Raw genomic sequence first — 14,051 nt, 5'->3', positions numbered from 1 at the left:
ATCCCTCCTCTCTTGTTAATCATGAGGTTAAAAAATTCCATTTCCTCTCATTTTTACTTCCTACACACACACGCACAGAGAGGGAGGGAGGGAGGGAGAGAGAGAGAGAGAGAGAGAGAGAGAGAGAGAGAGAGAGAGAGATGCAGCCCATCCCCCACAAAACAGACTAAGAACGTGAATACTTAAGAAGTTTTGTACTTTTCCTCTGCACTCTAGGTTATTATTTAAAGTAATTAGCATATCTTTAAATCTCCACCTTGGGGGAGCTGAATGATTTAATCTACCTGAACAGGGCATCTGACTTACCACAAGTCTGTAATGGCTTAGAAGAATGGTAACAATCTTATTAGAGGGAGGGAGGGAGGCTGCAGTTGATAGCACCCAGCTTTTTGATTTCTTTCTGCTTTTTACTCTTAAGAAGGCTAAAGATTTTAGCCTTTTCAGTGGCCTTCAGGGTCCCCAGTTAACCATAATTCTGCCTAGATCTCTCATGGTAATCTCTTATGGAGAAGTTATTTCATAATGTTTGAGATGTTTCCGTCTGTTTATAAGTCGAGACTCTATGCAGATTGTGGCCACGGGAAGCATCAGCAAGCCTGACAGCCCAGTGAAGAAGCAGGAACTTAAATCGATGAGATGATGCTGTTTCCCCCACCCAGTGTGTATCACTCGGTTCCTCCGTGTGCTTATCATAACACCCTAAAGGAGAAGTCCGCATATCTGAGAGAACATTCTGTCTCCTACAGTTAAAAACTGCATCGTAAGGAACATTCCCACCAATGTCGGGAAGGAGTCTAAGTTGGGGTTTTTAATCTCAGATTTAAGTGATATTTTTGATACTACATTGTGTTAGTCAGCTGTCATTACAACCAGATACCCGAGATAATTGATTTATAAAGAAAAAAAGCTTACTGCAGTTGTAGTGTTTCTAGTCCTTGATCTGGTGGACCTACTGGTCTTTGGTCCTACTAGTGGGTAGGTGTCACCAGATGGGAATGGCAGAAAGCTAAATGCTCACCTCACAGCTGGGAGCTGAAAGCAAGGTTTAGGAGCCAGGGTCTCTCAGTCCCCACTGGGAGCACAATCCTGATGACTTAAGAACCTGCCTCAAAACATCTTCTGGAAGTCCACAGCATTTCCCAATAGCACCGTCTTGAAACCAAAGACTTGAACTCCTGGACCTAACAGACATATGGAATGGAACCCATGGGTAACTTGTGCTCACGGGCGTCTTTAAACTCTGGTTCCTGCCTGGCCAGGGATGACCCACACCAATACAGATTCCCATGTATTCTTCCTCATTGATAGCACAGCCACTGGAGAGAAGCACAAGCCGTCCTTGTCCCTTGAGTAAGGGACACCACTGGGAGACTGAAGTGGGTATCTCTTTCTTTGTGCTTTCCTTGTGTTGCTTGTGATTCCTCCTAAGTCAGAGCAGAGCAAGCAATCGATTCGGCCTTATTGAGATCCAATTTCCCTTGAGACGCCATTTTTCTCCTTTCATGTAGAATTTCTGTGGTTGTCCATGTCCAGGATGACTTTGGTTCTCTCTAACCCATCAGAAGGTTAGAATGGTGCCAATTTGTCACTCCAAATCTTTAGTCCTGGAAAGAGTTCATTTCTCCAGTTAAAAAATGAATGTCCCGAGGAGGGTATGACTCAGTAATTAAGACCATGTACTGCTCTCTCAGAGGACCCAGGTTTGGTTTTTAGCACCCATGTTGGGTGGCTTACAACCACCTGTAACTCCAGCTTCAGGGCATCTGATGCCCTCTTCTGACTTCTTGGGAAGTTGAGTTCACACATGCACATCCCAACCTCCACATACATATGCATAATTAAAAATAAGATAATTTTTTAAAAATATGAACATCCAAATTTGCTACCACTTCTGTCTGAGGGGAAAGCGCCCCTATTGGACTGTTAAACTATACTACTTCTTTGCATTGGAAGATAATAATCATACCAAGATACCTAGCGTATGTGAAGAGCCGAAATGAAAAACTCAAAGATAGTATCAAAATATAAATATCTTCATTCCAAACATCCTTTTATAATACTTTGAGTGAATATAACACATAAAATTTCCATACATTTTTTTAGTTCTGGCATTTGTATACTACTCTGTTATAAACAAGGATCGTGAATTTCCCTCTGTGGTGGTGATTAGGCCCAGCCAGCAAGTCTGATCCCTACCAACACTGTTTTCCCAGGCAGCACCAGGTTGCAGACTGACTCTTCCTCGCACACAGGCTTCGTATGGAGAGTCCATTGCCATGAGAATGGTCTGTGAGATTTTCTTCCATTTTATGTAAATATATCCATTTTGTATTTTAAGTTACTAATAATGAAATGACTTGGAAGTCCCAAGAAATTCTGAGCCACAAGAAGCGAACAGGCCTGTGCCTCAGCTCACTACCCAAGATTGAAACACAACTGTAGACCTTTTCTGTTCCTTTCTATCATCTTTTTTTGGAGAAACTTGCAGGGTTTTTTTGTAGTAGGCGCAAAGCTACACAGAGAAACCCTATCTCGAAAAACCAAAAAAAAAAAAAAAAAAATCAAAAGTTTCCAAAAGCTAGCTTAAATAAAACCAATCCTTGTGTTCATAGTTGCTAACCTATTTCTCATCCAGCTTGATTGCAAATGAATTTTTCCACATTAAAACTGAGCTGGAAATATTAGCCTCAGCTGTCACACTTTTAATCCCAGCAGTCAGGAGGCAGAGGCAGGAAGATCTCTGAGTTCAAGGCCAGACTGGTCTACAGAGTGAGTTGCAGGAGAGCCAGAGCTACACAGAGAAACTCTATTTGAAAAAGAAAAACAAACCAAAACAAACAAACAACAAAAACTGAGCTGGAAATATTAACCTCAGCTATCATCTGTACTCTTTGTCTAAGCAGCTTGAATTGGCCCCTGCTGATCCTGAGGCCTGCTCCTGCCAGGGCCTGCCTCCCTCTGCCTCCCAGTCTCCTGTGGCTTGTTTGCTGCTCACTTAGATGCAAAGATGTGAGCATAGTGATGTTGTGGTCCTTGCTGCTGGACTCAATTTAAATAATAGAAAATCTAGATAGGGACTATTATTTCCCTGCCGACCATTTATATAGGGATAACTATTGAATTTTTAAAAGCACCTCACTAAAATAATTATAAACAATGCGTATTAATGGTCATTAGAAACTTTTGGTAGAAGGTTCTCATCTCTCACTAGGAGACCAGAAGTTATGTCTCTTGGGAAGTAATTAGGTACATGTCTTAAGAATTCACATTTGTGGTTAGACAGACCTGCTTTTGAATTTTGACTCTACAGATTACTTACCATTCAAGGTGACTTTGAATGAAGCTTTTGAGAGTCTTTCAAGGCATAACTCTGAGAGGAGGATACGGGTTTCTACCACTCACTTTTAAAGAGCGGATGAGTAAGGATCATGAAGCGCTGGGTAGTGTGTAAGCAAAGCAAGTGTGCTGTACATGAAGTTAGGTGTTAGCTGTTGGTCATTTTCTCCTCAATTGCGTCACAGAGACCAAGTTTAAGATAGTTTGTCCTTAACTTCTCCAGATTTTCAAAGCCACTAGCTTTGAGACTCATCATACCTATTAATGCAACCATGTAATTCCATGGATGTAATGGAACTGCAGCCAGGGCCTCTTAGGTCATGATTAACTTCCGTGAAGGATGGCTTGCTGGTGTGATTTTCACCAATTCCTATCTCTAAAGTCTTTTATATACATACAATGAAATCAACCTTAGAGAAAGAGAGAGAGAGAGAGAGAGAGAGAGAGAGGAAGCTGAGTAAAATCCAGAAGAGATTTCTAAGGGCTAAAGTTTCACAAAACAGTTGCTATTCACATCTTATTTGAATATACGTGCTAACTTATATGTGTGCAGTAGGCTTTTGACATACACCTGTGTCTTGTTTTTACATTTTGAGGATATGATTATTTTAAAGCCAAAGTACAGTTAGTTATAGTTTCAATTTATGAATATATTCTCGATTAAAATGCTTCTTATCAAATGCATAACAAAGTACTATAATTCATAGAAATACAAAACTCATCATACATTCTGGTTTTCATAGGTATTGATTCTTTAGAATCATGGGTTTAGAGTTCAAGCTATGAAATGCCTTCGGAAAGATGTATTATAACTAGATGTTTTGGCACATGATAGTTAAACTCCTTTTCCAGAGTCCGAAATTGTTTGGTTGTTCTGAAGCTTCTTATCATCTATAAAGATGAAGTTCTAAGAAGCCAGTGTTTGCCTGATGGTTCTTGTGGAAAAGAACTCTCTATATACCACGATATATACTTGTGATACAATTTGACTTAGAAATTTGGCACAGCAAGAATGTAACAATTCCAAAATAAGAAGGACAAGTATAACAATATGCTATAATAAAAGTTGTTTAAAACATGAATTTGTTTATATCTGGGAACTTTTCATTTAGTGTTTTTGAGCTATGGTTGACCTAGAGAAATGATTCTGTTTTAAGAGTACTTGCTACTCTTTCAGAAGACCTGAGTTTGATTCCCAACACCTACATTTGGTGGCTCATAACTACCTGTAATTCCGACTCAAGGGGTTCCAATGTCCCTGGCCTCCATGAACACTGGCACTCACATACACATACATGTAATTAAAACTAGAAATAAATATTTTTGAAGGCATTAGCATTGTTATATTGGTCCTTGCATTATAAGGGAGGGACGGAGGAAGGGAGGGAAGGAAGGAGGGACCATAGAGTTTTACTGGATGCATGATTCCTGTTACCTTTGAATTGTGAGAAACATAAACCCTTCATGTGAACTGTTTGATACGCATAGCATCATTCTGACTTTATGGAGAGGTCAGTGTCTAATCTACTAATCCTCACAGAAAACCTCAATACAAATCTGTGGAAGGAACGAGCAGTATGATTTGAATGGATTGCCAATATCAGCACAGAAAAGAGTAGATCTCCAGAAACCTAGCTTGACTCTCTTTCCAACAAAGCCTTCTGTTGAAAAAAAGCATAAATATCGATGCGGCCCATCTAATAACAGGCTTGCAAGTTTAAAAATCTTTGGAGGGCCTACAATATAATAAGCTCCAGGCTAAGTATTTGCATCCTAAAAATGCTTGTTTTAAGATGAAGAAACACAGTTAAGCAAGTCTTAGTCCTTGGCCTGTAGATGATTTATATCCATCTATAAGATATCCTCAACATGTGGCTAACTCATGTCATTTCTGTGTGTCCAGAAGAGTCACATTCTAAACCTACAACCTACAGAGTGGCGAGTAGGAAAAAAAATGAATCTTTCTATTGTGGGTCACCTGTCAAGGCAGACCGTCCTGTGACTGTGATAGCCATCAATGTCCATCGCTAATTTCCCTTTCTTGGCTATGTACCACTAGGGAACTCCAAGCACTCCTCTGAGACCACCTCAGGCAGTTTTAAAAGCACATGTATTTGCAACTGTGTTACTGAGTGCTTTGCAGGAACCCAGATATGCAGCGTCTGCACTGATCCTTCCTCAACACGTGCCCTTCTTTAACTGCGAGACCAGAGAGAGGACTGGGTTCAGTGAGAATGTTTTCTGTGGGAATTCCGGTCTTAAGACATTGCTCGTTGTCCTCAGATGACCTCCTTTCTGCGAGAGAGTCACTCTCGGGAGGCAAATCTGTGCCCTGGGAGGAAGTGGTTACTGAGTGTGAGAGACAGCGCACACACAGGCGACTTTTCCCTGCTCGTGTCATTAATGCAGTTTAGCATTTTTCCTTTAACCTCTTCCATACCTGCCTCTTCGCTGTCCTAGGTGGATTCCAGTTTAGTCTGGAATCTGAAGCCAGCCCCCTGATTGTGTTTGTTTTCCTGCCACAGCAGGAATTGATAGCAATATTCTTTATTGCCAGCATGGAGTGTCGGTGTTAGGAGTCTGTTATTCAGGTATTCGCTGACCATGTGCCCGGTATTTTACTGAGCTCTCCCATGTATGAAACACCGTGAAGCATGTGGGCAGAGGCATATAGGAGGACGGACCTTTGCCCTCAAGAAACTCATATCTCAAAAGGAATTTATAATCTTCATTATAAACCACTAAGATTGAATAAGATCCTTTCTTTCTTTTTTTTTTTTTCTTTCTTTGTTGTTATTTGGCTTTTTTGAGAAGGAGTTTTTCTCTGTAGTCCTGGCAGTCCTGGAACTCACTCTGTAGACTTGAGATCTGGACTTGAGATCTGCCTGCCTCTGCCTCCCGAGTGCTGGGATTAAAAGCTTGTGCACTACTTGGGGCAAAAGGGTTTTTTGGTTTGTTTTTTGGTTTGGTTTGGTTTGGTTTTTGTTTTTTAGGATCCTTTCAATTCTATACATTAACAGAATAAATTTGAATAAATATATTAAAGTAATATTCAGAATCCTCTAATTATAGTAAAACTATATTCCAAATACTAAGTAGCTTTATGGAAATTAATATGAGTCAAAACCTCATTTTGTAAAAGGAAAAGAAGTATTGTAGGTCAATCACGTTGACTGCAGCCACTTTTATTCTGAAGAAACTTAAATATGTTTAAATATAAAATGCCTATCAATTTCCTATGATTATAATTTTTATGAACCATAAACCAAGAGATGTATAAATTAAGTTAAAACTAAGAAAATTAATATGATGTAAATTAATTCTTTTTTTGTAAGTCTTCTGAAAGGTGTGCTATTTCTGGAGGTACTGCACTACCAGGGTGATGTGTGGAGAGGGCGGGTGAGCTCCTGTCCCGTATCCCTGCTTCCAGGATCCACTTGATATATTGTCCAAGGGTAGAGCATTATCACATGTTCAACGGATACACACAGATTCTAGACTTACCTTTGCCAGAATGCTGAAAGGTAGTAGAATTACTACTTTACCTGAGGTGTTTTGTTTTGTTTTTGTTGTTGTTGTTTTGGTTTTTTCGGGAGTCAAATAATTGACGTAGAGACTATTGCCAGTAGAAAGAGCCACTTGTCTTGTGTTTCTCCAGTGTCTGACTCAGTCCTCCTTTGGCCTCGGATGGCCTGTGCCATGCGTCCGTGGCACTCTCCCAGCCGCCATCTTCCCTCCACCATAGAAAACTCACTCATATTAACTGGCTCATTGGGTTAGCCCACCAGTTTACTTAGAATATCCCCAAATATCACAGTGAACGTGTTAGGGCATGTATCCCATGGTGGGGGAATCCCACCACCACTTTTCTATTTGCAGGATACTGCAAAGCTTTCCGTAGACTAAGACATGCCATCTTCCATGCATTATTTAGCATAACTGTATAATATCCTTTGTAAGTCCATCTCTTCATTTTTCTCTTTAGCCTGTGGCAGCTCATATTACTTAGCTTCCCTTGATCATTTTCATGATAATAAATTAATGGTGCAATAGAGAAGTTCTGTCTTTCCAATCGGTAAGAGAATCGTGTGTGAGCAGCCAACAGCTACTGTTGTCAGACGACACCAAGGCCCTGGTGGCGTAAGGGCGGACAGCCCTGCTCACTAGCACTTGAAGAGTCCGTGTCTAATTGCTTAGCGCTTGGCTTGCAACTGCACATCATGGGACGTGAAGTCACGTGGTGGTAAACAGTCCTGCCTGTCATCCACAGTATCCAAAATATGTTTCTCTCATCTTCGTGGTTTTGATCACCATAAGAGGAAGACGCTTAAAACTTGCTGCAGAATCTGGGACTGTGTCTGCAGATTTCTAGTAGATGAAGGTAGCAGTTTGAGGAACACTAGTCTGTAGGATATTGGGCAAATCATTGATTACCAAGGAGCACTTCCTTCTTCATTCTTGGGAAGTATGTGCCATTTCTGAGACTCTGCTGAATTCTTTCTTCCTCCCCCTTAGTCTATTCTCTTAATTATCGATAAACTAGGCTCGTTTTTGTTTTCACATGAAAAGGCTTTAGAAAGGACTCCAGCTAAGGCCTAAGACAGTTCAATTAGATGAACAGAGCACTTGGCATGGTTTTATATAATACTGGAAATTGCCTTTGGTTTTCTATAGCACCATAAAGCTCCTGGACAGACGATTTTGTGATTTTCTTTATTGGATTCCAAGTCTTTGGAAGACTGTGCCCAGCACAAACTGAGTGCTTGAGAAATCTTTGAAGAAAAGATGTGTGACTGTTTGTATAAGAAAGTACTAAGGAGCTGGGAATGCTGGCTCTTACCTTTAATCCCAGCACTCAGGAGGCAGAGTCTTCTCCTTTTGGTGATCAAAACCATGAAAATGATAGAAGCATATTTCGGATACTGTAGATGACAGTCATGACTGTTTATCACCATGTGACTAAGTTTGAGGCCAGTGTGGTCTACAAAATGAGTTCCAGGACAACCAGGGCTACACAGAGAAAATCTGTCTTGAAAAAAAAAAAAAGAAGAGAGAGAGAGAGAGAGAGAGAGAGAGAGAGAGAGAGAGAGAGAGAGAGAGAGACTGAGACTTAATTCGGTAGATACCAGATGGTATACTCTAGTGCTTTCTCCTGGAAGCATGACCCATAGCTTGTCACTGTGACAGATATACTGGCCTGGTAGAAAACTAGTCTCAGCTTGCCTCGGTATGTTCTCGTCTGAAAAATCAAAACCAGTTGTTTCTGTTGCCTAGTGGTTAGTATGTACAAAGTGTTGAGCAGTTTCCCTCCTGACATCCTGCCTCCAATGCCAGCCTCCTTCCTTCCCTTCACTGTGTCTTCCTTGTGACTCAGATGAGCGATATGATGTTCCTCTTATTCACAGGATGTCTGCAGGCCATGCTGCGGCCTAGAACACAGCATCTGTATCATCGCTTTGTCCAGTTTCAGTGAACACAGTTGGGGAGAGTGCCAGCCCGTTCTTTGTTTTTGCTCCATTTGCCTTGCTTCTTTGTGATGATGGACTGAAGAGATAAAGCGCATATTTGTTAGAGATAGCTTCACGATCAAAGCGTATCGTTATCCACCCTTACACAGGACTCGGCTTCTTAGGTTAAGGAATTGTTCATTTTTCTACAAGATAATATTTTTTCTAATTTAGATTTTTTTTAAAGCTAATTCTTAGATCTCTTATAAAAGAATTCGCCAGATAATGAATGGGCCCTGATTTCCATCATGTGCTTCCAGATGTGATGCTAACACTCTTGGGATGCTGCCCTTCCTGGTTCTGATCTTCAAGGTGGAGTGACTTTGCAGGGAACTGGGCATCAGAAGCATATTTCTTAAAAAAAAAAAAAAAAAAAGTCCAAGTCTCATGTCTTCATAGTCTCTTGCTGACTATAAAGGACAGAAGAGAAAAGTTTCTAAAGACAATAAAAGTTGGGCGCTTCCTGTACTAATAAATGTGAAATAGATCTATCCAGAGGAAACCAGGGCCTGCACCCTCTTCCCTAACCCTCTAAGCTGTGTGGCTAGAGGCAAGTCAGTTTCTTTGTGTTCGGGGACTTTTCGTCTGGACAGTTGAACCTTAGCTTTCCCCTCATGGCTTTCAACTCTGTAGAGAATCTTAATAAGGCGACTCAGATCTTAGGAACGAACCTAAGATGCAGTGAAAATACCAAATAGAGCAACGCGGCACTCTACCGATAAGAACTAAATCTAAATGAGTAACCAGAGATGCATCCGGTTTTATGCTACAGTTCTCAGAATGCCTTATCCTTAGCACTCAGAGTGGCTTCCGTGTTTGACCAAATGAAGTGGTTTCAGTGCCATAGCTTATACTTTTATTTTCCCCTTTTATACATCACTATGGTGTGCTCTGAAATAACATGAGATAAATGAGAGAAAGAACAAGGAAAAAAATGAATTCGTACAACCAAAGGTGTCATCACATGACGGATAATGACAGAAATAATGTATCATGGCAGTGTGTGTGTGTGTGTGTGTGTGTGTGTGTGTGTGTGCGCGCGCGCGCGTGCACATACATACTGTATTAGGGTCCAGCCCAAGGCCTTGTGTGTACCAGCCAAGCATGCCACCACTGATCCACATACCCACTAACAGCATTGTATCTGGTGTGTGAGGTCTGTTTACATTTGCACATTATACACACAATCTGCTTTACAAGTCTTAATGACTAAGAGTGTTTCTGTTTTTCATTTTTAACATAGCCATGTTCTTTACAAGCACAGGTACTGTCTGTTTTCAAGTATGAAAGAGCTTGCCACACATAACTTACAAGTTCAATTTTCAGGAAAGTAGGTGGATGTTCCTACACAACACCTTTGGAAGGGCAGAAGACAAATCTGGGTGGTTGCTTTTTGAAGACCAGGGAACCACCCTTTAAAACGGTTGCTAAATTCAAACTCACAGGTGGCCTTAACCCAGAAAGGGGACTGGTTTTACTAGCTGGGAGCAGTACTGTCTGTCTATAATGAGTGTTTGAAGCAATAAAATAATTATTTTCTCCCAACATTAGAAGTTGTTGCTGCCCACAGGCTCCTTTCATTATATGTTTTGTTTTGCTGCTTTTGTTTTTCTTTGTAGTGCTGGGGATGAATTCAGGACCTTCTGCATGCTAGGCATGCATTCTACCACCTCATTCCAGCCCGACAAAGTTCTTCTCAAAAGCAAGGACTGTGTCTGTTGGGGATTTGTGTTCCCAAGGTTCTATAGCACGGTGCCATTTAATAGGTACCCAAAATGCTGCAGCCGTGATAGAAAGTGTGGTTATCTAATAAGTTACATTCCAAAGCCTGCTACATACATTTGCCCTGTTTCCTTGACTAAACAGGGAGAAGATACAATTTATCCGAACTGAAGGGACCCCTGGATTGGTGCGGCTTTCCAGTGATGCAGACCTGGTCATGTTACTGAGGTATGGAACACTGGGACTTCAGGTAGAAGTCTTCTGCTGTCAGATACTGCGGAACATTTTAGAAAATAATATACCTGTGTTGATAGCCTAAAAATGGCCTCCTTCTCCTCAAAGTCTTAAGGAAATTGTCACATTGAAGATTTAGGATGCAGCTTTCATAATAATTCATTTCATATATTATATCTAGTACCCTGAGACTTGCTTACTCAGGCTTTTACACCACAGGGAAAGGAAAAGTTTATAAAGACAAACCAACCAAATGTCCCACTCCCTGAGTGGGACAGAAGGTAGCCGTCTAAATCGATGAAGCTCACCCCTCAGCCCAGAGCAGAGGTCATGTCTATATTTTCTTTCTACTTTTTTTTTCTTAAAATGTGCTTTGTCTCCTTTTGCTAGATTTTAGGCGTAGCTTATTTACTTTATGGTTTTGAGAGTTTAGGTTTGGGAAATGAGAAGGCTGAAGTTTGGTCAGTGGTCCTGCCAGTTTGACGGAGTTCCGCGGCACTGACCCATTGCATTTTCCTTCACGGTGGTTAAATTGGGTTTGGTTTTAAATTTTAGAGTACTTTGGCAGGGCAACTGTAAAGTTTTCACGAAACTTTCTCATGTTTGAGATCATCCATCAAGCATAGGCAAATCACAACTACAATAATGCTTTGCAGGACCCACTGGTTGGGAAACTGCCCTGGAGGTCTCCCTGGGATCAAAGGCAACAGTGACAGCTGGTCACTCAGGCAGTGAGTTCTTTATCCCTGAGTGCCAGAGGCCCCAAGGTGTTGTGGGGTTTGGTTTTGTTTTGATTTGGGTTTTTTTTTCCTGACCCTGACTCTGATTCTCTCCCTCCTAGTGTCTGTTGCCATATTTCTTGCTAGTCCTTTGTTGTGGATGAAACAAGATTCCAACGGTGCAGTCACTCCCCCAAACTGTTTCTCTTCGCTTAACTCTGAAGACCCTTGGGGACAGGGTGTCACTTCTCAATCTATCAGGCGACCCTTTTAACTGAGGTATACTGAACTAGTTCTGAAAACAGTATAGCTTATCAGATAGTCAGGAAGACTATTGGTCTGTTAATTCCAGACTATGATGTTTCTGTCAAAGCGTATACTTTCGTTATAAAAATAAATTAATAAAAAACAAAAACCAGGCGTCTCTGAAAAGGTCAGTAGCAGGAAAGGCAGACAAGGAAAGAAGCAACTTAAGACAATACAGGCTTTTATTTGGGAGAAAAAAGCTCTGTAGAGGGGAATCCCTAAGAACGAGAACCCCCATATGCACACACGCTGGGCTAGTTATAGGGCAGAAGGGGAAGTGGGAAGGAGGTTGACACGTGTCCCTTTGGCCTGAAATCGGCCATGACTAGGAGTGAAGAAGAATGGTGAGTAGTAGGTAAAGAACGTCAGGTGATGAATAAACAGAGTGACCAGCCATTAGCAGGTGTCTGCAGCAGGCAGAGGCAGGGATTAGGAAACTACGTCTGGAATTCCGATTACTGTGGTCTCAGTGACACCAGACCAAAAGCTCTTCAAAATGGTGTGACCATGGCTAACAGTCTTATTCTCCATCTGTCTTTAACGAAATAATCTTTAGATGGTATAGTCTTAAATATTTTAGTTAATTATAGCTAAAATGTTTGTACTTTGTTAAGGATCACTGTCTACATGAATTTCTCATATGCTACATGGTTGAATTTGGACGTGTAGGCTTACAGAGCTGTGCCACGCATGCGCTGATTGCATGATTGTGCAAGTGTACTTGTGCTATCACGCAGCACAGGCTTGATGTAAGATGCAAGACCCCTTGCTTAGCTCCTGAACTGCGCATGTGCGGTCATGCAGCTGGAGTGGCGGCAGAATCCTAACACCTAAAATGTCTGATGATGCCCAGTGGGGCTGAGGCACTCTTCTACTATCCGGTTTGGGGAGATTGAAGTTTCTGTTGAGACGACTTCTCTGGGACACAAATTGGCAACATCATGTCTGATTAAAAAGGCTAAAAATGTTTTTATATTTTTAAGAATTATGTATCTGTTTTTTACCTGTCTGGGTGTTTTGCTGGCATGTGTGTATACACATTGCGTGTATGCAGTGCCTGCAGAGGCCAGGGAGTCAGATCTCCTGGTACTAGAGTTATAGAGGGCTGTGAGCCACCATATTGGTACAGGGAACTGAGTACAGGTCCTCTATAAGAACAGCAAGTACTCCCAACAGTGAGCCATCACTCCATCCCCAATTTTGTCATAGTTCAAATACATTTTCATATTCTTTGCAGATTAAACACTTAGAAAATGTCATCATCTTTGAAAGCAGATAGTGAAAAATCCATGTACCTGTTAGAAGATATAAATATACATGTAGGTTTATATTAGAATACTATTCATAAAAAATTAAAATATAAGAAGAACTGAATTCAAATAATATTAGTTTGTTTTTTAAGGTAGATGATCTTAGGTATGCACTTAAAATAAAGTTTCATTGTCCTTAACTTTTTACGGTTGTATGATGGTGATTTAGTTTATTCCCTCATTTTTTGTAAACACTTAAATTCACCAAAGTGAGTGTGTGTGCTTTTTGAAGATGTCTTAACTGCATACAAAATGTCAGGGTGAATGTTTGGTCAAATACCATCCTATATGTAAATATGTAACTAGCCACAATTCTAGTTGAACTGCAGGGCTTGCTGTGGGGGTTAGGGTAGATTGGATTGGGTTGGGTTGGTATGTGCTTTTACTAAGCAACTCTTCTTTTGTGTGTATATCATGTTCACAAGAAACTCACACATACAGAAGATTCTATGTAGAGGAGCACATCCATGGTGCCATTGATGATAAAAAAAAAAGCAGACAATTGGGATGTCTTAGGGTTTCTATTGCTTTGAAGAGACACCATGACCACAGCAACTCTTATGAAGGAAAAACATTTAGTTGGGGTGGCTTACATTTTCAAACGTTTAGTCCATTATCATGGTGGCATGCAGGCAGACATGATGCTGGAGTAGAATACATTTTGATCTGCAGGCAACAGGAAGTGGTCTGAGATACTGGGAGTACCCTGAGCATAGGAGACTTCAAAGCCTGTTCCCACAGTGACACAGTTCCTCCAACAAGACCACACCTACTTCAACAAAGTCATACCTCCTAGTGCCACTCCCTATGAGCTTATGGGGTCAATTACACTCAAACTACCACATGGGGAAAGGGTAAATATTAAAAAAAAAAAATTAGGGATAAATAAACTAGTATGTTCATAGAATAGCCTGATA

The 14,051-nt window shown here is 40.9% G+C and overlaps 1 protein-coding gene across 6 annotated transcripts in view; it reads left to right on the top strand.

The window, feature by feature from the left end:
• Hecw2 (HECT, C2 and WW domain containing E3 ubiquitin protein ligase 2) overlaps positions 1-14,051 on the top strand; it is a 355,297-nt gene that overhangs the window by 283,055 nt on the left and 58,191 nt on the right. For all 6 annotated transcript variants that reach the window (XM_052749448.1, XM_052749450.1, XM_052749449.1 and 3 more), the window contains one exon: positions 10,710-10,793. In XM_052749448.1, the coding sequence (XP_052605408.1) occupies positions 10,710-10,793 (84 nt within the window). The remainder of the gene's footprint in view (positions 1-10,709; positions 10,794-14,051) is intronic.

The sequence above is a fragment of the Peromyscus californicus genome, unplaced genomic scaffold (genome assembly GCF_007827085.1).
Source record: "Peromyscus californicus insignis strain IS unplaced genomic scaffold, ASM782708v3 Scaffold_21__1_contigs__length_65335640, whole genome shotgun sequence".
Taxonomy (NCBI): Eukaryota; Metazoa; Chordata; class Mammalia; order Rodentia; family Cricetidae; genus Peromyscus; species Peromyscus californicus.
Note: the sequence above shows the minus strand (reverse complement) of the source record. Positions and strands in the feature narration are given on the sequence as shown.